Source organism: Erithacus rubecula (genome assembly GCF_903797595.1).
Source record: "Erithacus rubecula genome assembly, chromosome: 3".
NCBI lineage: Eukaryota > Metazoa > Chordata > Aves > Passeriformes > Muscicapidae > Erithacus > Erithacus rubecula.
In genome coordinates this window covers 90,444,943-90,469,065 of record NC_136689.1, presented here as the reverse complement: position 1 = coordinate 90,469,065, position 24,123 = coordinate 90,444,943, and the positions used below count along the sequence as shown (strand labels likewise).

General features: G+C 34.9%; 1 protein-coding gene across 8 annotated transcripts in view; it reads left to right on the top strand.

The window, feature by feature from the left end:
• Window positions 1-24,123, top strand: part of ZNF236 (zinc finger protein 236) — a 70,082-nt gene that overhangs the window by 6,379 nt on the left and 39,580 nt on the right. For 7 of the 8 annotated variants that reach the window (XM_079302750.1, XM_079302747.1, XM_079302746.1 and 4 more), the window contains exons 2-9: window positions 4,595-4,737; window positions 6,210-6,374; window positions 10,523-10,701; window positions 12,222-12,346; window positions 15,475-15,647; window positions 18,247-18,393; window positions 20,662-20,733; window positions 23,167-23,370. In XM_079302750.1, the coding sequence (XP_079158876.1) occupies window positions 4,595-4,737; window positions 6,210-6,374; window positions 10,523-10,701; window positions 12,222-12,346; window positions 15,475-15,647; window positions 18,247-18,393; window positions 20,662-20,733; window positions 23,167-23,370 (1,208 nt within the window). The remainder of the gene's footprint in view (window positions 1-4,594; window positions 4,738-6,209; window positions 6,375-10,522; window positions 10,702-12,221; window positions 12,347-15,474; window positions 15,648-18,246; window positions 18,394-20,661; window positions 20,734-23,166; window positions 23,371-24,123) is intronic. The other variant, XM_079302748.1, reaches the window with a different exon arrangement.

Here is a 24,123-nt window from a genome sequence, read left to right as displayed (position 1 = left end):
ATTTTTGGGCACTTTGGACAAACTGTAAGAATACAGACAAAAATATGTTTGACAGTGCATGTTGGCAAAGACATGTTTGATTGTGCATAATGAGCTAAGTGCTCCTGTTGAGGTTAATTGTATTGATACTTGACTGTCTCTCCCAAGCTGTGAAGGAATAAGGTTGATTTATGTTGCACCTAAACTAGCATGCAAATTGAAAAAAAAAAAAAAAATAGAAAGTGACAGTAGCTTCTGCACTGCTTCTATGCAGCTAATACTAAGAAATGCAAATGTTTGAAACTTTCTTTCTGTTCAGTAAGGTTTATCATTTGTTGTAGAGTGCAGACCTGAAAGCATCACTTATTTTTCAGGAGGTTTGTTACTGTGATAGTAACTTTCTGTTTTCTCTCTGTGTTTGTTTGCAGATATCAGTAAGAAGCTGCTCTCTAGTAAGAGCATGCCAGCTTTTCATGTGATTGTGTTGACATTATATGCTTAATCAATTAATGTCTTATTGAACTAAACCCTCAAACTTTTAATTCCGTGGTTTTGGCTTAAATGGCATTCTGAATTGCATTAATTCATTAAGAAAGCAGACTTGTGTTTTCAACTGCCAGAGTATACCTGAAAATAAATATTGCTTAATTTGTGTTTCTAATACTTATATTTTTCTGAGAGCATAAGCATCATATTGGCTATTTATGAGATACTTGCTAATATGATAAATGAGTCTATCAAATGTTGTCAGTTATTTCAGTATTTTGATTTTTTTCACTTGGATACCCAGTGAATGTTTAGAATTGTAGCCTTTTTTTAATTGACAAGTTTCTCAGTGCATTTAAAAATTCAGGATTCATGCCTGACTTCTTGAACTTGCTTTTGTCTGCGTGTTTTTTTGGTATTCAAAAATATTGGTCATTAAGATGGGTTCGGTATTTTGCAGTGTTTGGCTTGTTTGATGATCCAAGCTGATGCACCAGAAGCATTTTTTTCCTCTGATATAGGGAAATATTATTTTATTGCTGATTTATCTGAAATACAGTAGCGTGGGTTGTTACTTTGACTTGTTATGAAAGACGTATCAGTGTAAATAAAATTTTCATTGGGATACTGATTTCTTCTAACAAATAAATAGTGTCAAACAGTTATTTCATTTTTGGAACTCTTTTTTTATAGCATTGAAATAAAAACAGACCTGGGACATACTTCATGAGGCTCTGACACATGCCTGAAAAGTCAAAATATGGCTCACTTGCTTGTTATTTCTTTAATTGACAGTGTCTTTCCTGTTTTTATACTGTCCTCCTAATTCTAAACTCGGTGTATCAGTTTAGGCCTTGCTGTTACCAAGTTGATTTCAGGAGGGATATTTTTCTGAATACTTTCCTTGTTAGTAGAAGAGCAAGCTATAAAGTCACTTCCTACATCTTTAAAAAAACTGAGTTGTGCAACTCACTGAAATACCCAGTATTTGGTAGGTGGTAGAGGACCAGATTCTTTTAGGGACAATACAAAGAAAAAAAGACATTATAGTCTCATCTTTCCCATAGTCCACTTCGCATGTAGTGTTAATGAATAAATGAGTTTCTGTTTTAATTTAAACCTGTATCAGATAACAGTCCTGCCCTTTGAGTAAAAGTGAAGGAATTGAACTTTCAGATTTCTTTAATGTCCAAACTGGACTGTTTTTGTGAGCCTTCTGGTCATAACTACCTAGAATAGACTTCAGCCTGATCTCCAAATGATTGAGTCTTTGAAGACTTCTGGAGTCTAACCTAAAAGCTGATCTGCTGTGCCTTGTCCTTAAAGATTTCTGCACTGAGTCATTTGCTAAAAGAAGGTGGACTTCACAGTCCAGCTGGTGATTCTAGAGTCCAGTAATGATTTACCAATGTCTTTCCTTTGCTTTTTAGCAATATGAAAGACAGGACTTAAAAGCCCTGTAAGATTTGGCTTTGGAACGAGTTACAAAAATTTTCTTTGAAAGAGTAATGCTTAAAATACTACATCTGTAAGCAGTCCCATTTTCTATGTGGGTGCCTTCTACTTATTCTTCCATGGGATCTGGGTGACTTTGGGAACATAAAAGAGCTTGGAGGCTGCTCAGGGTTTATGGTTATCCATGAACTGTATTGAGAACTTTGTGATGATTTGACATGGGATGTGATATATTCAGCTCCTCATTTTTCAAAGTTCAAGCTGTTTTTCTGTTATTTTCTATGAAATATTTTAAGGTTATGCATTTGTTGCCTCTTTCTGTTTGTTTTAGTGGTGAGCACTTCTGTGCTTTTATACAAAAGCTGAAGTACTTTCAGGTGCTGCATCAGATAGTCTGATTTAATAGAATTATAGTAATTAAATTCTGTTGAAATATTAGAGGGTACTTAGTTTTTAATTCTATAGTTAAACTCCTTTTTAAATTGCAGAATGAAATTCATAGCCTGTGGACTAACCAATATTGTGGTCAATACAGATATGATACACATTTTAATGAAATTATATATAGATATATTATTGACCCAAGACCCATGACACTTGGCAGTATTATTCAGAAACTAGTGAGCATGTTGGGATTTTGTTTCCAAGTGTTAGAAGAAGTTAGCACTTTTGATGTCACTGCTTCATTTTTGCTAATTCAATGGCTTTGACATTGTTTTTGCATATTGCCCAGTGCCTTTGATCTCAAGAGTGAATGTTTAAAGATTATAATCTCTTTCACTCAAGGAGAATGTTTGAAGGTCTTTGTAAAGTCTTGGATTGGATAATTTTTCAGTTGACAATTTAAAGTGAGAGGTCAGGAGTTGAACAATTACTCCTTTTTCCAGGGGAAAGGAAAGCCTTGTGCATTATGTTTTCATATAGTCCAAGTATAGGAGTAGATTTTTCTTCCACTTGTCTTGTGATGCCATTTTTTACAGAAACTGATTTTGTGTCCTTTTTTCTACTCAGGCGTATTTATTACAAGATTGCTTAAAGGATTGAGTCTTGTAATTAAAGCTGTGGTTTTCAGCTTTTGAAGAAATGTGATCATTTCAGGGTTGTTATTGATAGTATCTGCATACTGTGAATTAATAGTATATTAAAGGGCCTCAAGTGTAAGTTTACACATGATAAAGATTAGTGATATTTGCATCATTCTGTTACAGAGAAATACTTGATAACTAAAATTTGCAAAGCAAAATTTAATTTGATAACTTAGCCCAGAAATGTGAAGTGTAAGTCCTTAGGGCATTTTTTTGTTGTGATTTCTTGCCCAGAATATATTATGCTGAAATGTTTCCTACAGCTTCCTCAGCAACAAGCTTTTAAAGTTTGATTATGAGAATTTTAGTAGGGAAAAAAACCGATCAGGACGTAAGGTACTGATTTTTTTTTTTTTCCCCCTGTAAATGGTGTGGTGAATGAGAGAGCTTTGAAGTGGGTGCAGTAGAGTGGGAATACTATAGGAATGGTAATATTCAATTTCCTCTGAAGAAATGTAAACAGGATCCTGTAAACTTCTCCTTGTGTTGTTACTTCCTATACCTAGTTCTTACACACATGGAGAAAAGTACTGACTTAGAGAAACATCAGAAGCTTTGCATGTCAAGATAATAAAATAACGTTCCCCTCTTTTTGTGTTCTGTTGTCGATGCAGTTTTAGTTGTGGCAGTGTTCGAAATAGAATTCTGTAGATTATTTTTCTCCTTCATGACCCTAAGCTGCAGCACAAGCCAAACCCTCCTGCCAGTTGCTTTTCTTAAAGTTTTTCTTAAATAAAGATAACTTCCTTAGTAGTACAGTGTCTTCTCAAATGTAAAATGTGTTTAACTTCCTTGGATTAATGTTTTCCTTATATCATAAAGTGTTTATAGGATTGACTTCACTCATTCAAGCAGGAGGATGTGGAAGCTTGCAACTTGTATATTTAAAGTTGCATGACTGTAGGAGTTCGTAAGAGCAGTGTATGGGTTTAGACTTGGTCTCTTTAAAGAAAAGTGCATCTCCATTGAATTAATATGTGCACATATAGACTTGCAGTTTATTCAACTCTTTGAAAGACTGGTGTTGGTTTTACAACTCTGAAGGTTTTAAAATAGGTTTTAATTAAGGTTTATAATGCCAGAAGCAGAAGAAAGAAAATATGTCTAAATTTTCCTTAAGAAAAGAGAGAGAAAGAGAAGGGAGCGAGGGCAGAAAACCTGTGTGGTCAGAACTGCTGACTATGTAATTTTAAAAAACTTTTTAGAAACATGTGATGTAATATTGTTAGAAGTAACCCCGGCAGTGTCTTACTCATACCTAGTGATTTTTTGCAATGTTTCATTTTGTTTCAAATTTGATTGGTGTTTATGAAGCACAGAAAGAATTTATTTTGAATTACTTCTAAAAGGTGATGGATGATATATGTAGTGACTGGAGTATGGATATATTTGGTTGATCCTGAGTCAATGGAAATAGCAATATTTATTGCTGAAATCTTCAAGATCCCTTGAAGTTACAGTGTTGGATTATTCCAGAATCTTAGAGGAGTTGGAATAGTTTCTGCTTCAAATTATTCTGGGTTTTTTACAATAAATTATAAGTAGATAAAATATGGCTTCATACAAATGTTTTGTTGCTTGTTTTGTAGATGATGTTCTGACACCGAGTGCAGAGAACGGTAATTTTCCGTACCAAGTACCCAACTTCCGTAAGTGTGAGATTTGTTTGCTGTCTTTTCCAAGAGAGACCCAGTTCCAGCGCCATATGAGGGATCATGAGCAAAATGACAAGGTATGAATTGTGATAGACATAACCAATGTACATTGATGTTTTCATGCACTGTCAAGTGACACTAACACAAGACATCTTTTCCATTTCCTTTCAGTCACACCACTAATAATTATTACTTACAGACCTCAGAGTTTTCTCTTTCTCTTTTCTCTGACATTTCTCTTTCATGTTTTCTCATGTTTCATTTGAGATAGGATCTAACTTTGATGCCCTTTAATTGGACTGTTGTTTCCAGATCAGTAATTTTTAATTTTACCCATTTTCTTTGACTTATAAAATAGCCAGATAGATGACAAAATAAATGTATGAGTTATTTTCCATAGAGCTTGCAAAGTGATTCTACACATTAGCAATAAAAAAAAAGTACTTATATTTATTAACAGGACCATACTAGTAAACTAATTTAGTATGTATGTATTAATCAGTAGATTAATGTCATCACTTCAGCTGCTTACAAATCAAATTTGGGAAAGAACGAAAGTACTGATATGTGATTAAAACTGAACTGGCTTTTTTAATGAAGATTTTGCTGTAAGTTGCATCTGTAATAGGAAGCCTTTAATTTATTTCCCTTGCTTCCTATTTCACAAAGCTAAAACTACATACATGTGATAGGAAAATAATTTTATTACTTTTTGAGGAAGCCCTAAATACAGATTAATTTTTACAAAACGTAGCACTTGGAGATAATTCAGGTATACAAAGGACAATTTGCACAAGTTTCAGTGTTGTAAAGTTGATAAAGTTAAAACCATGCTATTTCAGTCTTAGATAAGAGCCTTTACATCTAAAAGTGAAAGTAGTCTTAAAGAATGAAAACTGGTTTTGCAGATACCAAGTGAAGAGATGTCAGACCTAGTATAAATGAATTATTTTGCTGTTTTGATTACTCGTTTTACTTAAGGAGATTTCATGGAATCTCAGTATATGCTGAATTGAAAGGGCCCACAGGGATCATCAAGATCAACCTCTGGCCCTGCGCAGGACATCCCGAATCACACCATGTGCCTGAGAGCATTGTTTAAATCCTCCTTCATCTCTGTCAGGCTGGTGCTGTGACCACTTCCCTGCACACAACACCTGGGGAGCCTCTTCCAGTGCCCAAACACTCTCTGTGTGAATCATGATTACAGTTAAAGTGGGAAAATATTTTTCTGTCTCTTGCTCATTCCTCTCTCCTACTAGCTTCACTCTTTTCAGACAGTCTCAGTTTTGAGTTTCTGATTTCCTTAGTTCCCTTGCTTTCTTTCCCTTTGTGCTCTTGTAATACTGTATTTATATTTTCCTTAGTGAGAGGCAAAGAAGATAAAATTATTAATATTGGTATTATTAAGCATTATTATCCTATTGAATCGCTTTTTTTTTAATATTTAACATTTTGTTCTGTATGCTCATATGTGTCACTCAGGGCTATACATGTAGCTTATGGGAAGACTGAATTTTGTCTTTATTTTTGTGATTTTAACAAACAGCCTCACCGGTGTGACCAGTGTCCGATGTCATTTAATGTTGAATTCAACCTGACACTTCACAAATGTACTCACAATGGCGAGGATCCTACGTGTCCTGTGTGCAACAAGAAATTCTCCAGAGTTGCCAGTCTGAAAGCACATATAATGCTGCATGAGAAAGAGGAGGTAATTCATTAAACTTTATAATTTCATTTTGAAGAGACATGGTTGTATTTAATCTCTTACCTGTATGCTTTAGATTGGAGGATTGAATACATGATTTTGTCCAGAAGAAATATAAAACTTTAACTGGTTGGTTATTTACACATACTTTTATTTTGAAGATACTTCTGTGACTTAATCTACATTGATAAACCCGCACATCCTAAATAATAGGTGATCATGTTTGATGGCAGATGTCATGGTGAGGCACTCTCACCATCCATAGAAATAGATTAACCCTTATCTACAGCTCTCACCTCTGTTTTTGAGTGTTTGGCTGTTTTGCTTGAGAGTACTTGTTCCTTTCCCTCACACAATTTCATTTTCCATTTTGTCAGAGTGTTGGTTAAATTCTTAGCAAGCAGTTAATACACAGTGATGTATTTTGCACACATTATAGTCATTACTACATTATTACAATTGCAAGAGTTGATTGCACTGCTCGAAATACCAAGTTTTCAGTCATGTAATTGCCTCTTCCTCCTGATAAGGCTTTTTTAAAATTTCACTTTGTGTTGGAGAATTGGAGCTGAATAGAAAATGTACTTTTATTGACAGACTTCTGATCATAAATGTAACAGTGGTGTGTCTCTCCATGCCAATTGCCAACAGTTTACAGCAGTTTTGACCTGTAAGTTGGGGATAATAGGCCTGCATGCACTTTTCCCTAAACCAGATGCAGGGTATGCCATCTGTAGAGATTATATTCCTTCTTTAATTGTTTTAGCTCAGGTTTTATCATGTACACAGTCAAGTAGGTAGCCAAGTTAAGTGGACTGGAGTACAATTTTGCTGCATATTAACGTGTCTATAATGATAAATAGCTTAATCAGTATTATTAAGGAAATTTGATTCATGAATTGCTGAAAACATCAGAATAAGGAAACAGCATCAAGAAGGACACCCGAGGGTGGTTTTTGGTATTTGTTTCTATGCATTTCAGCAGTGATTATTTTGTTACTTTGGTGCAGATGTCAGAACAATAGGCTGTGTGATGCCTTCCAATTTAAAATTCTATCTGCAGCTTGAAAATTAAATTTATAGAAATATGAACGTGTTTCAAATGCTAATGAATGAGTTTCTTATAAAACTCAATAGTTTTGTGATAAAACAGAGCTGAATGTAACAATTAATTCACATAAAACTGCAGGAATAACTTTCATAGTAGTTATGCCCAGGACCTGTAGGAGAGCTGGAATTTGAACTTGAAGCAGAGGGTACTGGTGATAGCACTAGCTGTCATTGAGGAGTTTCCCACAATGTGCAGGTTAATGAGTTATTGGTGGAGTACATTCTTCCTCCTGTTTGCCCTTCTTCCTTTTGCTGTTGGAAGGGTTAAAAATCTGAAATCAGAGCGAAGGTGCATATGGGGAGACATGCATTAAGGGTCATATGTAGAGGTTAAGGAGATGATGTCACAAAATGGAATTTGGGGAACTTTACCCTTGTGTTGTGCAGCATCAGGCAGTTTTATCTATAGATGAAAGCAGATGGGCAAGAACAAGAAATTAGAGTGATTAGCTTCTTGGGAGCTCCAGTGAGATTTGGGAGAGTGGGTCTGTCTGTGAAACTTAGATTTTTATGATTTATTGCTCCCTTTGAGAGGTTGTGGAAGAAATTTTCTGGGCTACTGATACTGAGCTTGTAAGAGATCATGTTTTCTCTTCACATTCTTTGGTGGTTTGTGTGTAATACACTGGTGTGAGGGAGAAACTTCACATTTTAAATTCCTCATTAATATGAGGTAGCTTTCTCTTGAGAAATAATGGAGAACATATCTTGTGTAAATATGCCCATCTTCTTGAGGATTGTTGATCTTGTCCATTTCCTTAGTGGAAATGCACAGTGATTTTTCACTGATGCATTTTGCCTGGCAAGACAGAAATGCTGAATAAAAAACTGAAACACAAATTATGTTTCGCATTAGAACTACTACTGTGTCTTCTTTCTTCATGAATATGAAGGACTTTTGGACTTGAGGAACAGTTTAATATGTTGAAAAAGTTAAAATTGATATTTGATTGATATAAAATGAAAATTCCTTCATTACAAGTTCCTCTTCGTGTGGGGTTTTTATGTTTTACTTTGTATGATGTTGAGATTTTATTTGGATTTTGTTCTTAGAAATATTTACTGTGTTTGATTTGTACTGTACAATATGTCATGAGCAATGGTCTTTTGAAAAAGTGCAGATTAAAATTCTTTACAGATGCTGTGAGTCAGGTGAAGATTTGTGAGATCCAAAGGTGTTGCATCTGGTAAGATAGGGAGAGCTAAAATAGGCAGAATCCAGTGAGTAGAGCTTTAAACATTTTTTTTTTAGTTTGGGAATTTTGTGTATGTTCAGCTCATTTTGTTTAGTTTTAAAATGTGAGTTTAATTGTAGTGAGGATACAGTGTTCAGGATACTTGTTCTGTGCGTGGTGGTGATTTTTTTGTTTACTTGAGAAGCAAAAAAATACACCAGGTATTGCCTATAGCAGAGTCTGTTTGGTGTGATATATTGATGGGTTTTTTGTAGTTCTTGTGCTTTACTGTGATCTTGCTTTCTTTCCTACAGCAAATTCCACAGTACTGAATAGACTAATGAAGACTTTGTCTCAAATATGTCATCTTAGGCTATTTTTTTTGTTTGTAGAAGTTGCTTAATGGAATATTTGTGTTTGCATCTTAACATGATACATATGCATGTCTGAAAAATGCTGAGAAGCAATGCAAAATCCCTCAGTTTTGAGGTTCATGAACTTGACATAGTAATTGTAAGTTTCCCTTCATAAAATTTTCCCCTGCTTTTAGAAATCTAAATTCAGAAACTAAATTTCTTGTGTAAGAGCAGTAGATGCTCATAAGAGGTATTCAGATTTGAATGTATGTCCTAGAAAAAAAAAGTATTATTTATTGTCTTTGACTGTAACTTGCAATACAGATTAGATTAAACAAATATTTTTTACGATGGTAATTAATTTCATTAAAGGACTTAAGCTTTTGTCTGAAAATGTGATACTGCAGATTTTTCTTTTCAGGCTTAAAGAAATTAATTGTCAAAACAGTCCAAAAATAACATTGCATACCTGTGTTCCTCTTGATTAAAACATTCTTGTCAATATCCTTCTTGAACACTGTTGTTTTCTGTTGTTTGTTTTTATTTTTCTTGTTGATCATTATGGGAGAGGAAAAAAGGGGGGAGGATAAAAAACAATTCAATTTGCAGTGATAATCACAATTACTGAAAACTGAGCTGATAAAAAAACTATCTGAGTTTACTTATGCATGCCAGTGAAGAACATTTAAGAGATGGATATTTTTAGACATTTAAGATTTAACTCTTAGCTTTGGCTTTCTAAAATAGACTGACAAAATTATTTTTTTTCAAAAGGCAAAAGGAAGTCAAATAAATGCAGAGCTTTTAATTTTCACAGAAACAATATTTGACTTTGATTCTAATTTTGAATTTCAGAGAAATAGTAGCACTTTTCTGTTAAACATTAAAAGTATAATTTCTGTTCTAGATTACATGGAATACTAATATAACTGGAAAATGATGTTTAACGCTTTTAAAATCAATGGGTTGGAGAGGTATCTGTTAGAAACATTGTGTCCCTCTCTTATCTGTCATCTTTACTGGCAAGAAAGCTTTAGAAAAGTTTAGAAAGTTTAGAAGTGACAGTCAAATAATTTTAACCTGTACAAGTGTGAAATCCCTGAATCCACAATTACTGTGCTTTTGGTTTGGAAGTAATTATTTGTTACAGACGTTTCTGTAGACCAGGGTGTAATGGCAGAGGTGAGCTTCTGTGTGTCTCTTCAACCAGCACATCAATGAAATAGGAGCGGTGAGGATGATACTGAACTGCTTGTTTCTGGTACTCTATGGAGTTTTTCACAACTCCAGACTTCAGAACTAGAACATACAGTTCTAGTCAAGGTTCTTAAAATATAAATATTACTATAATCTTGCAATGATTATTGTACATGATTTATATCACAGGGCTCATGAACTTCTCTTGCTGCTTGCTTCCAGCTGCCAGTGTCCATAGAAGGATAAGTTAATCTACTTGAGCAAAGCTTCTGCAGTGCTGTTTTGAAAAATCAGTCTCTATTGTCTCTTTCAGAATCTTATCTGTTCAGAGTGTGGAGATGAATTCACTTTACAGAGTCAGCTATCCATACACATGGAAGAGCATCGTCAAGAATTGGCAGGCAGTAGGATTCACAGCTGCAAGTCTTGCAAAAAAGAATTTGAAACTTCTTCACAGCTAAAGGAGCATATGAAAACTCACTATAAAATAAGGTGACAATCATGGGATTATAACAAAATGAGCAGATGTTACTTTTATGGTGATAGCTGGGAAAAGCAGTAGTATTTCCAATCAGCAAGTACCATGATTTATGCAGATAATTCTTTTCTTGGTATGCTGTTCTAAAATGACACTTGCTTTTTAAAATCTTGCTTAAGTGGGTGGTTATTTTGGAGGCCTCTTTTTTCCCCGTTTTGTATTTAGGCACACATACTAAGCATAGTTCATCTGTCAGCTATTTGTGAACATGGGTTACGTTTCTCTGATGCAAAGTGATTTTTGAAGTGTGTTTATGATTTTAAACACTAATAGCAGTATGCTAAAGCAAATGTATATTAATTTTACACAGCATTTATTACAATGCCAAAAGTTTTAATGCTTTCATTCTGCAAAGATGTAACTTGTTCTTTGCAGTTTAATCATTTTTCCCAAGAGGTCCTCATTACAGCCTCCCATGAGTTCTTGTAAATCTGAAAAAGCACAAAATGAAGTGGGGAAAAAAGAGGCCTGATATATGAATTTCTTATTTTTGGTAAATATTTATTCTGTTCTTTCTTTCAGCTCTCTAGTTTACTTTTAGGAAGGTGAGAATTTCTTTAAGTTAGAAGGAAGAAAAACTTCTCTTAGTTTACTTTATATATTTAAAAGGCCTAAAGTCTTGACAGGTGATATCTCTTAATTTTCACTTTTTCTATAAAACAGCAGATGAGGAAAAAGGACATATTTAAAAACATGAAATCCTATCTATTCCCACTTCTTTTTATTAGAAATTGATACAGGTTCTAAGATCTTAATAGTTGTGTTGCAGGAGGTATAAAGAAGTGTTGTAAACTTCAATCTGCCAACAAATTTAAAGGTTTGAAGTACCAAGTTAGGTTTGTATTGGATTATATAAATGTATTACCTGCAAAAAACATTCTCCTTGTGGACAACTCTTCTGTAGAGATGTTAGGATGAATAAACTAATTAGTTTTATCTGTAGCAAAATGAATTTGGGAAATTTATATTCTCTGTTTCTGTGGTTCTGTGGAGAGTGTCATTTGTATTTGAGGGTCAATGGTGAATATTTGGGTTGTTAAATTATTAACTTGCTCTTACTAGACTTCAGCAAGTGCACTTGTATGCTATTTTATGAGATTTGCATTTTCTAGTTCAGAATGAAGGGCTTGCTATGTTCAGGCAAAAGAAATAGTGTTGCACAGAGTTGAAAGTTCCCACCAAAATGTTTGTCACTGTATACTTCTGGCAGAATTTACCCTGAAAATGTCTGAAGAGAGCCTCTAAGATGTACCAGATTTTTACTGCAGAAATAACTAAAGATTTTGGTGCGTGTAGGTACTGAGGAAAGAGCTGTTCCTGTTGTTCTTTCAGTATCATTATGGAGTTTGGGTTTTTGCTGTTGTGGCTGATACTGTGTTGTTATTATGTTAACACAGTGTTAAAAATGATGGGGTAAAAGAAGCTTCTTCAAAATGTTACATATTAAAATTATTTCTGTATCTTTTAATCACAGGGTGTCAAATACCAGATCTTACAACAGAAACATTGATAGAAGTGGGTTTACCTATTCCTGCCCTCACTGTGGAAAGACGTTCCAGAAACCGAGTCAGTTAACACGACATGTTAGAATACACACAGGTAAGGCTGTGGAAGTACTTACTGTAATTTGTTCTGATTTTACAAAAAGCACTTAACCTCTGAAACGATGCAAAATGCTTTTTCTTTCTGTTGGGATTTGAAATATCATTAATACATTTAGCTCATTTGATGCAGTTACCTGTTGATTTAAAATAAGCTTTAATTCATTTGCTTAGAAAATTTATATGCTTTTAAAATTTCCAGATTTATATGATTAGAAAGAGTTAAAAAATGTGAAAAACTATAGATTTCATTTGTTACCAAATACCAGTTTTGGTACTAGTGGACCCTAAAATCAGAATCCCTAGATAAGGGCCAGTCAATTACTTTAAATTAGATCTTATGTGCTCTAGAGAGAAGGTTCTGAAATTTACAATTGCAAAAAGAGCAAAAGTACATGAGGATTAGTGGTACTAATAAAGTAGTAGCCTTGCATTTGTAAAATCAATTTATTTAAACTTACAAAGTGAACTTCTGGGGTGATAAGCTAAGTTGTAGTTTTAATAATGGAGGAAGTGCAGGTGACTTGAAATTTGCAGAATAAGTAGGAAATGTTTTTTGCTATGGTTCTGTCATAAATATGTGCATGTTTAAACCGTAAGCAATTAAAATACTTGAAAAATGCAAAGCATAAAATAAAACTTGAAGTGTACAGATGACTATAAAAGAATAGTTCTTTTGTTTTAATCAGGTGCACATATTATAGCAGGCTTTAAACAAAATCTTCATTGAAGATGTTTCAGTGGTGTTCAACATGTATTTTTCATACACACTGAATAAATTACCATTGTCTGTTTTTTAGCTAATTCAGGTATTCATTTATGTAAGTGTGCAATTCTGTTTGCTGTATCAGTCAGTGTAATATTACTTTTCAGACAGTGATGTGATGAGTTGCCATTTACAAGAATGGCCATGTTTACTAAGAAATAAAAAGACCATTGTGTGACACTTTCTGAAGAATCTTTTGAAGTTTTACAGATATAGTTATAGAAAAGTAACACAAGAGGTCACCCTTGTACCTGCTTTAAAACAATTGCTTGAAAGTAATATCAAAAACAGGTCAGTGAAAATGAACTTCAGTATTTTAGATTATTGGCTCTATTTAATTCACTAGCTTATTCCAGTCAGAATTAAAGAAACAAGGTTATACTTGGTTGCGGATGCTTTTTTTAAAGCTTAAAAAAGTTCAAGGGCATTTGTTTGGTTTTTTTTTATAAGACCAAAAGACATTTTCCTATTGGAAAACCAGAGAAAGAAAATGCAGTCCCAATCTGCACATGATGGGAGGTCATTTTAACTTCCAAGTAGCTTGCGAATACTCATTTAATTTGCAAAGTGTGTTAGTACTGTAAATCTGCAGACAATCTGTCTGCCTTTTGGCTGCTTGAGGTACTATAAATATGAAGAAGAGAATAACTCTGCTTTAAAGAACTTAGAATGCTCAAGTCTTTAAGTGTTAAAAGTCTTATGTGTCTGTGCACAATGTGCAGCATTATGTGAGTCTCTTAATTGCAGTACTTTTTTTGTTCTAGCTAGTCATTTCAATTACTTGCACCCTTCTGGGAGAAAAATCAAGTCTCAGGGACTGCAATTCCCACATTAATAAATAAGTAATGATAAGTCTCCCCTTTCAAATCAGTATTTTATTAAGTTATACTTGAGAAATACAGAAATTTCACATTTCCACTATAGAATTCAGATTTTGTTTTTATAATGAGATTTACTTATGTAGGCGAACTTAACGGGAAGCAGTACTTCCATGTGTCTGCTAGCAGCTCTTACTGGAAGCTAAGCTTTTTGTCTATGAGAGCCTAATAGAAATTTTGTATTTCCAGAAGTGAATCAGTGTTCTTTGTTTTAATCTCTTTCAAAAAATACACAGTTAAAACCTGAAACTCTTAAAGCACCTTCAAAACCCCTAAGCTGAAGAAGATACACATTCCTTCTGTGAGTTACATGCTTGTAATCAATTTCAGAAAAATGGCTGCTTTCTGACAATGTGAATTTAATTAAGAATTCATAAATTTTAAGTAGATGTAATTACAGCTATAAAATTAGTAATAATATTAAATTATTTATTAAAACTAATTTAGTGTGCACATGGTAGTACTTACGGGTGTAGCGGACATAACATACTATGTGCTTATAATGGTCTTGGCTATGGAAAAGTGCAAAGGCAAGGTGTTAAATATTTTCAGGGTCCTAGAGTTACCACAACTGAACTGTTTCACTAAAAGAAAATAAGGGTTGAACTAAGTTCACAGTGGAGGTTTCCAGGAGTTAATTAGGACACATGGTTGTAAGAAACTGTAATTTATTGTTAGTATGTTTATGTAGCATTGTAATCTGTTAATGCAGTCCTTTTATGTTCTGCAACTTCAAGTTTCTGTGGGGATTTCATGCTTATCTGGAAACATACAAAAAGTGTAATTATGCACAGCAGTGAGGGAACCAAATTTGGGAAGTTGTGACAGAGCATTTCTTTAACACTATTGATTTATTTTTCTTTAAATATTCAATATGAACAGTTTTAGAAATTATTTTCTGAGCAGAACTGTCCAAAACATGAATTCATTGCATGCTTTCAGTAGGTGGTTGCAAAGAATGAATGCCTCAATATTTATTGGGGAGTGGGAGCCACATATCATCTTTTGCAGTGTTGCTATAAGACTTGAAGTAGATAAAAGGTTAAATTTTTGACTGTTAGTTATTTATTACTCTCCATTTACCCTCTGAGCCTGTTTGTTTCTGTGAAGGTGTATGCATTTTATAGGATTTACATGGGTTTCTTTTTTCTTTTTCCCTTTTTTTTTGCTCCGATGATTTTGCATAGCAGCTTCTGAGATTTTTCAAACTACAAGTTGTTTAAATAATATCTTCATCTAGATTTTATCCATTTCAGCTGGTAATCATCAGCTGAGTCACAAAACATTTCCACAAGGCTACATTTTCATCAGAGTAGGTGCTTAGGTTGGTGGTCAAGGTAAATAATTTTGTCAAAACCTTCTGATAACGTTTATAATAACGTGTGTATTTTATTTTGGTGGATACGATTTTTCATTTAGGTACAGCAAACTGCTGACATTGACGTAAGTCTCCTTACCCTTCCTCCTGCTGTTGCCTTGCAGGTGAAAGACCTTTCAAGTGCAGCGAGTGTGGGAAGGCCTTTAACCAGAAGGGGGCTCTACAGACCCACATGATCAAGCACACGGGGGAGAAGCCCCACGCCTGTGCCTTTTGTCCCGCCGCCTTCTCCCAGAAAGGCAACCTGCAGTCACACATACAGCGAGTTCACTCCGAGGTAAATGCAGTTACACATCGAGTTCTGGATGCTAACATGCATCTAAACTCCCTTTTGCTATTCCTGTGTGCTTCCAACCAGGATAGATTTACTGCTGTAATGTAGGTTCTGGATTGCTGCTTTTACCAGTGAGCTTTCCTTAACTTGGTCTGAATAAATGTATACTTAGGAGAAGTAGCATAACCTTCATTTCTCAGTGTCTTTTCTGTACAAGGGTAGATTAATAAATAGTGGGATTAGGTGTACAAAAATGTACCTATGTCAGTCTTGGAAGAACAAGGGCTTGAATCAGATGGAAGTGAGCTGAAAACTGCCAAGCAGAAAATAGTGAAAAATTTCAAGGCCAAACATCAACTAACTAATTCTGTTATAGAACATACTTGTAATTTGTCTTTGAAGTATATGTCTCACAGCCTTTTACAGAGGTTTTTTTGGTTACAACTAGAAGAAAATTTCAGAATAAGATGAAAAAAAATTTGTTTCAGACCATTTTATGTCTGTTTTTTCCCCCTCTTTTTGGCAGACAGTTTTTAAGACTCAAAAGGTACTGCTGTGATAAAGTAATACAATCCTAGCAATGTGAGCTATGCAACTTTGTTCAGTAGTTTCCTTGCAGAGTTCAGTGATTATGTTTGGAAATACCCATAGAAAGAGACCTAGTTTTGGTTTGAAAGTTATGAAGTAATAGAGGTAATACTTTTTGCTTCTTTTTGTCCTTGTGTGCACAATATCATCTTTGTTTTCACTCTTTCCCTAACTCTGAGATTTGCAGTCTCGTTTTCCACTCTTGTGTTACAATGGCAGATCCTTTTAGCATGTCAGTTTCTTACTTTTAGGGTATGCCTTAGTATATGGTTATGTGTTAATAGTTTGTGATACACTTAATTATGTTAAGTCATATCACTTCTAAGTACTGTGTCCAGTTTGGGCCACTCAATTCAGGAAGGACATGGATGTCCTGGAGCATGTCCAGAGAAGGGCAGTGAAGCTGGTGAGAAGTCTGGAGCACAGGTTCTGTGAGGAGTGGTTGAGAGAGCTGGGGATGTTTAACCTGGAGAAGAGGAGGCTCAGGGGAGACCTTATCACTCTCTACAAGGGAGGCTGTGGCCAGGGTGGTCAGACTCTTCTCCCAAGCAACCAGCAGCAGGACAAGAGGACACAGTCTTAAGCTGTGCCAGAGGAGGTTTAGGTTGGACATCAGGAAGAATTCCTTCATGAATGGGTGGTTAGACATTGGTATGGCTGCCCAGGGAAGTGGTGGAGTCACCGTCCATGGAGATAAATTTAAAACTGGACTTGGCACTCAGTGCCATGGTCTAATTGATGTGGTGGTGGCTGGTCATCGGTTGGACTCAGGTGTTTTCCAGCCTAATTGATTCTGTGATTCTCTGCAGTGACTAGTCGTCCTCAAGGTTAACAGCTCTCTAGAAGTGGTAGCTTTTGCTACAGAAAAAATTGCACCAACATTGATTTAATAATTTAAATTGACTTTTTGCAATATTAATTAGGGGTGAAGTAAAAAATATTTTTCACTTTTTTCTCTGTTACTCTATTTTTCTGTAAGAAAGAAACAAGCTGTGGAATAAGGTACTTTAAATAAATGCTACCTCTTGATCACATCCTATGCTGTTTTTTGCATTCCTGAGTCTGCATTTGAGTTACTGCTTTGGATAATTTACTGGTATTTTTTCTTTCTTGCTCTTGCTGTGTTTTCTTCAAGCCCGCATGGAAGTTCGATGAATTCTTTGTTTTATTCTGAGATAGTTACAATATAATATTGCAGCTGATAATTAATTTCAGGTTGATTTTTCACTTCCTAAAGCACTGTTTAGTTGTAGTATATTTTATTACTTAATACTTCTTTTTGAAAGTCTTATTGGTAGTTTAATGTCACGAAATTGGAAATACCAATACTATATTGCAAGTACTGCAGTGTGTTTTCTTTTAAAACCTTGTTGCTCCCTGCACATTGCTAGTACCATGCTGGATGTTATTGCTGTGTCATGGACTGAGGAGGGAAGGTGAGGATGGTTGGAATCTGCAAATTTAACTGCTTTAATTACCTTAACCCATTGGTCTGAAAGTCTCAAACAAGTGGCTGCTAATCACTTTCTCATTCTATGTGTTCAATTCAAACTAGACATTAAACTTCCGTGCCCTTCATGGTGTAGGTTTTGTCTGCATTTTTTTGTCTCATACTTCCAAACTTCCATTTGTATTATGTATGCTCATTCATCTTCAGACACATCTTAATTGATAAAGTTGCATTTCAGTTTTGCCTCTAAGCATGGAATGGTAGGAAATGGTAAAGAGAGAAAAGTCCGAGACCTTGTTTGCCACAGGACATTTGTTTTGCTGTCTGGTGCTTCAAAACGTTGAGAAGTGGTAGTAAGCAATTGTAGTCATGCACATAGATTATAGTTCATTTATATCCAAGAGGTACTAGCCTGATTCCATAACTACATATTGGTAGCTTGAAAAAATAAACCATTTTAGCTCTCATAATCCTGAAGTATACTTGTTATATAGAAAAAAAGTGAAAAACATGATATTCAGTAGATGTAGGGAAAATTGAATTTTTTTTTTTTTTTTTTTAAAGGTGAAGAATGGCCCTACATACAACTGTACAGAATGTAGCTGTGTCTTCAAAAGCTTGGGTAGTTTAAATACACATATCAGCAAGATGCACATGGGTGGTCCACAGAATTCTGCAAGTGCTTCAACAGATGTATCTCATGTTACAGTGGTAAGCTTTGCTTTGTGGAAATGCCTTTGAGAGTTTAATAAGTCTATATCTTAGTTCCAGTAATTCTTCAGATACATTAGAACTTCTAGACCTGTAGCTGTCTTTTTGTCTTTTCCAACCTTTGTGTGATTTTTGGTATTAATTTGCAGGATTAAATATTGGGAAAATGTAAATTGGCGAACTACATGCAAAAAAAGTATTTGCAATTTGAGGGTTTGGTTGAAAATAGAGCAGTTTAATTCTGCAACTAAGTAAAGTATAATTCTTGTTCTTATAGGTTGTTAGTCTCCTCCAATAAATAAAAATTACAGGGAAGTTTTAGAACTATTGTAATAATGTGTTAGTTTCAACTCATTTTCAGAAATTGTTTGTTTAATTCTCATCCATATAAACACATAGTGGATTCTTCTGTGTGTATCCGATAACTTTTTTAAAATGTTGGCTTCTTATTAGGCAGATTATAAAGGAAAAAACCTAGCTTTATTGGAAGCAGTGAATGGTATTCTTTCTTCACCAAGATACAAAAAAAGACCTAAAATTCAGAAAATGTCTCTGGTTTCATCAGACTAGCGAATTTTTTTAACCAGTGCATATTTAATTTTTCATAGTACTTTCTTTGATTAAACAACCTTTTCTACCTTTAGTCCTCTCTGTTTTGCCTAATATCCAAGTCATGCATGTTCAATGGGTGATGAGTAGTAGCAGACATTTAAAGAGGAGGGTTAAAATTTGAAGTCTGAACTTCATTTTCCAGCTGTGTCTTCTTGAAATAACTGTCTACTCATGTTGTTTGGAAAAGCTTCTTTTTCACATTTTCTGAGACTGTTTTATAGGGGATATGATATTTGTTTCTCTATGTTAGTTCATAAAAAGAAAGACTAATGTGTCTTATTTGCAAGTATATATATTCTCTATCTCTTTTTACATTTCTACATTCTCAAGCCTAATCTTAAAGGATGGAAAATAATTCCTTCATACTACCTCATGTTTTTTTCCCTGTCTAGCTCTGTTTTTGTTTTGTTTTTGTTTTTGTTTTTTTTTTTTTTCCTTCTGTTTGCTTAAATATTTTGAATTTGCTTAGCATATTGATATTACAGCAGTATGGTATTATCCCTGCTTGCATGAATATCTTGCTGCTTGCCTGCAAGAGGGGAATAGCAAAAAATCCCATGCAATAATATAAGCAAAGAGAGAAAAGGAAGAAAAAGATTACTTCTAAAAAGACATGCCAATAAGTTTAGCAAGGAGGAGCAGAGATAAAAAATGACATGTCAGTTGTATATTAGAGGGGATTATTATGCTTTTTGTTTGTAATTTTATATCTGTCTCTGCATTTATTTATTCCTATTTTTTTCTATTGCTTTAGTAACTTAGTACATTATTAGATTAGCACAAGCATTCTTAGATTGGAACTTCCCTTCACTCTGCTGAAAACTTGTGGTGCTGCTTTAACAACAAATCTCCAGTGTAATAATTCTATTCTGAAGTTTACCATCAGTCTCTGTCACCCCTTGGTACATACCTGGGGATAAGCAATGATTATGTCCTTATAAAGTACCCATTCCAAAAGCTGAAGTTTACTGAAGTGCTGTGCTACTGATGCCTTGGGTTTTAGCTTTTATATTTTCAGATTTTCAGCTGCTTGGTGTGTAACTCTGAAACTTCATATTAGGTGTTAGTAAGTTCTATTCACAGAGTGGTTAGACAAAACAATTCCTTCCCAGCTTCAAGTCCTTCCTTCAAGGACAGCCGGTACCAAAAAGCATGAACAACAGCTAAGGGAAGGGTGCAAGCCAAGGGGTTGAGACTTCATAACCTGAAGCTGTGGTTGGGCAATTAACCCCAATATGCAGATGAGCCAAAACTTATAGAAGTGTAGAGACTCATGACCATAATCCATCTTGGATTCAACTTGGGTGCAGCCCCAAGTGCAGGCCAGCCTCTTGCACTGCACAAGGATTATCCTTTCAATAAATACCTATTTTATTCCTTTTGCTCTGCCTGGTCTCTGTTCCAGGTCAGCTTTTCCAGGCATCACTACCAAAGAATGTTCTCTTGTGGGATACATGAGAATATTTTCTAAACAATAGTGACTGTAAGGATGTCATTTTGCTGTCATTTGCTGCATTAGTATTTATAGCTAAGATGATTTTGTATACGTCTGTTTATTTCACATAGTCTGATTTTTCTGGGCTACATTTCTGTGTTGTATCAGCTGTGTTTTTGTTCTTTTTGATAAAGATTTAAAATATTTTGATTTCTTTGTAGGACTCTGTCACCCAGCCTTTAACAACATCCCCATCTAATCTTTTGCAACCTGTTGATAACAAATGGAAGAATGTAAGTATGGAGTTTTTGTCATATTTTTGTTGTATTTTTGTGTCATGACTGTAAGTGGGAGAAACTTTACATAATTCTGTGAATTTTCATTTAACTGGTGAAAGGGTGATACTTTGTGATAAGTTGGATCAGCTAATATGTGATGGGAAACTCCTTGGTGAATGCAGCTGGTTATTTAGTGGTGGAATAGGAATGGATTATATTGCCTCGTTTGTTTACACACTCATGGTTTTACATGTGAGTCTGTTCAACAGCTCTTCTGTATAAAAAGACCAATTAGTAAGGATTCTTAAAAATCATGCATTGATCTACCCCTCTGCCTTTATTTTGCAAGGATTACCATGATTTGGTTGGAGAGGGAAGGAGCTGTGTTCATAGCGGTTGAGTTGATTGGAATCTAGGCAGCAGAGGAGCCATGGGGCTCAGGAGGAGCTGGGGAGCTGGGGAGGGATGATGCAGGGCTGGCTTTCTGCAACTCCACAGCAAACAGTTGTTGTGTACAGGAAGGTCTGTATGTGCCAGTCCCCTGAGAATTCTGGCAGGTTTTATCGCAGCTGTACAACATCTTGTTTGTGATATACAAGTTGCAGCATGGTGTCTTAGGGACAGACCATCTGACTTACAGTCTCTCCTTCCCAACTTCAGCTACTGATTATTTTCTCTTGTACTCAAATCCACAAAACCAAGATCTGGGAAATGTGGAAGTATAGCTTTAAAGTCACCATATACAGCCCATCCACTGTAGGCAGGGCAGAAGAGGTGAAGGGGTGGCACTGAATGTGTATAATAAAAGGGTTAGAATGTTTAGAACTCATGGTTGGCAATGGAATAATTCAGTGCCTGGATAAGAATCAAGTGGCAAACAAATAATGCAGATATTATTGTGGCAGTCTGCTGTACACCTTCCAGGCTGGACGATGACATTGGTGAATTATTCTTTGAGGAACTAAGAGACACCTCTGAGTCAACTGCCCTTGCCATTTATATATTTATAAATATATATATATATATATATATATATATATATATATATATATATATATAATTAACAGTTAATTTTTTTCTTTATAAGACCTGGGAGAATTTTATACACTTTTAGTATTGGCATCTTGCTCAACATAAAAGCTTCCAACATTCTGTTTCCAGAAAAGAAATTATCTCTATAAAGAGCTGTTATATTCTTCAGTAAAATGCTTTGCTTCAGTTCCTGTTTATGCCATTCTCATTGCAATATAATGTGTCACCCATATAGAAATGTTTATAGCATTTCTGCTAAATTGGAATCTGAAGAGATATGGAGTCTTCATGTCTTACTAGTGAGGCAAAAAAAGAACTAATGGTTAAATCAGCAAAGTAGCAAATGATATTCTCATATGCATGCAAGAGAAACAAGATAAGGATTTGGTTTTTATCGTCTCATGAGGAGGCATTAAGAATACTTAATCAAATTCACAGGATATAATGTGAGTCATCTATTGTTTCTTAATATAATTCTTTGTAACCATCATTTCTTTACTACAGTGACTATCAACTGTCTAGTGTACAGTGTCAGCATAAAGAAAATCTCAGGGACATTTTCAGAGTAGAAGAAGTAGTACAAATGTCAAGCCTATATAAAAATAAATTACTGAAAGCAGTTGTTTCAGTAATGGTAGACTTATGCAGTCTGTCATAAGAAGAATAGTTTATAAATGTAGGCAAACAGGAGTCTTTATTTCTGATTTTAGAATAAATACCAGAGCTCTTTATCACTTTTTTCCTTCATATTTGTTACTGACATAGTCTAAGATACACAATTTCAAATTAAAGATTGAGAAATTAAATTTTTACACTTCAGTTATTTTTTAGCATTTTGACACTTAAAAAATTTAAATGTGTATTTAAATTTTCAGAATATGAAGAGATTCCTTTAAGTATTTTCAAAGGTTCCAAATTGAAGGGGAAAAGTTGTTAGTTTGTTCTGAATATTTTGATACTGCAACACAGATAATTTATTTTAAAAGCATCTCTAACGGAAGGTTGTTTCATGAAGAACCTGCTTGAGATAAATGTGAACTTTAAAAAGATAGCCATGTCAATTTATTTCTTTTGAGAATTACTTTTCTTGTGGACTTTTACACATGGAGTTATGTAGTTGATCCCTCCCTGTGTTTTCTAAATTGGTTGAAGGTTCAGTAGTTAACAGTAAATTTTATTTGAGCTGTAAGCTTACCATTTCGCACTTGAGAAGAAGTGGAAAAAAAAGGGATATACAAAAGCAATTCTATAATGGAGTAAGCAAACCTTGAATGAGGCTCTGTATAATCACTATGTCTTGTACAAGTAGCCATCCTCATAGTGGACAGTTACCAGACATTTCAGGTGAGGGAGCTGGACAGGTGAGTTCATAACACTTCTGATCTTCCTTGACAAATGTACCGCTGTATATTTCAGGCCACACATTTTCGGTCTCCACTTCTTCAACAGACAGAAAACCAGGTGTCTCCAGCTGCTGCTCATCAGGGTCAGCAGACTGTCACTGATGTCATTCAGCAGCTCCTTGAGTTATCTGAACCAGGTCCAGTAGAAAATAACCAGCCTCAACAACCTGGTCAACAGCTCAACATTGCAGTGGGGATCAGTAGAGATATTTTGCAGGTAAGAGCTCTTTGTGAGAACAGCTTTACATTTCAGTGGTTCCTTTCACATTCTTTCTTATATTTTAATGAAATTCTTACATTTTAATGAAATATTTTCAATTATAACATTCCTTATGGATTTCTAAGCAATCCATCATTCAAGAAAGAATTGTAAAGATTTACTGAAGGGGTATGGACTGCACCAGAGTATCTTTGTATGACTTTAATTGTACACCCGTGTACATGAATACTTTTACTGATACTTCAGGCCTTTTGTTTTCCTGTTGCCTAGAAGCAGCTTTTTTGGCATGTCCTTAGGATATGCAGTGCTTAAAGCATGATATCATTCTAGAGGAGAAAAATATTTTTTATCTGGTTAAAAAGTGAGAACATATACGTGGCCTTTACCCTGTTCCAATTAATAAGGGCTATCTGAATATTTCCTATTTTAGCAAGAATTCTTTTTCCCAAGGTCAGCCAGTGTTTTTTCTTAAAAAACTTGCTGTATTTTGTTCTTAATTATGGCAGAAGGAGACACAGTGTAACAGAAGAGATGTAGAGTAATGAATGACTATGTGTACTTGCTCTGCAGCCTGTGCTCATAAGGCACAAACAGGATGGATCAGGGCAGAGAATAATACTCTTTAGTGTTAGGGGTAGCCTTCTAACCTAGGAGATACCTTTTCATCTTTAGACTTTCAAGGACCATTTAAATTTGGGTTTGGAATACCCAAATGTTATTTGCGGCTACAGGCAGGTTCACCTGTGCTGG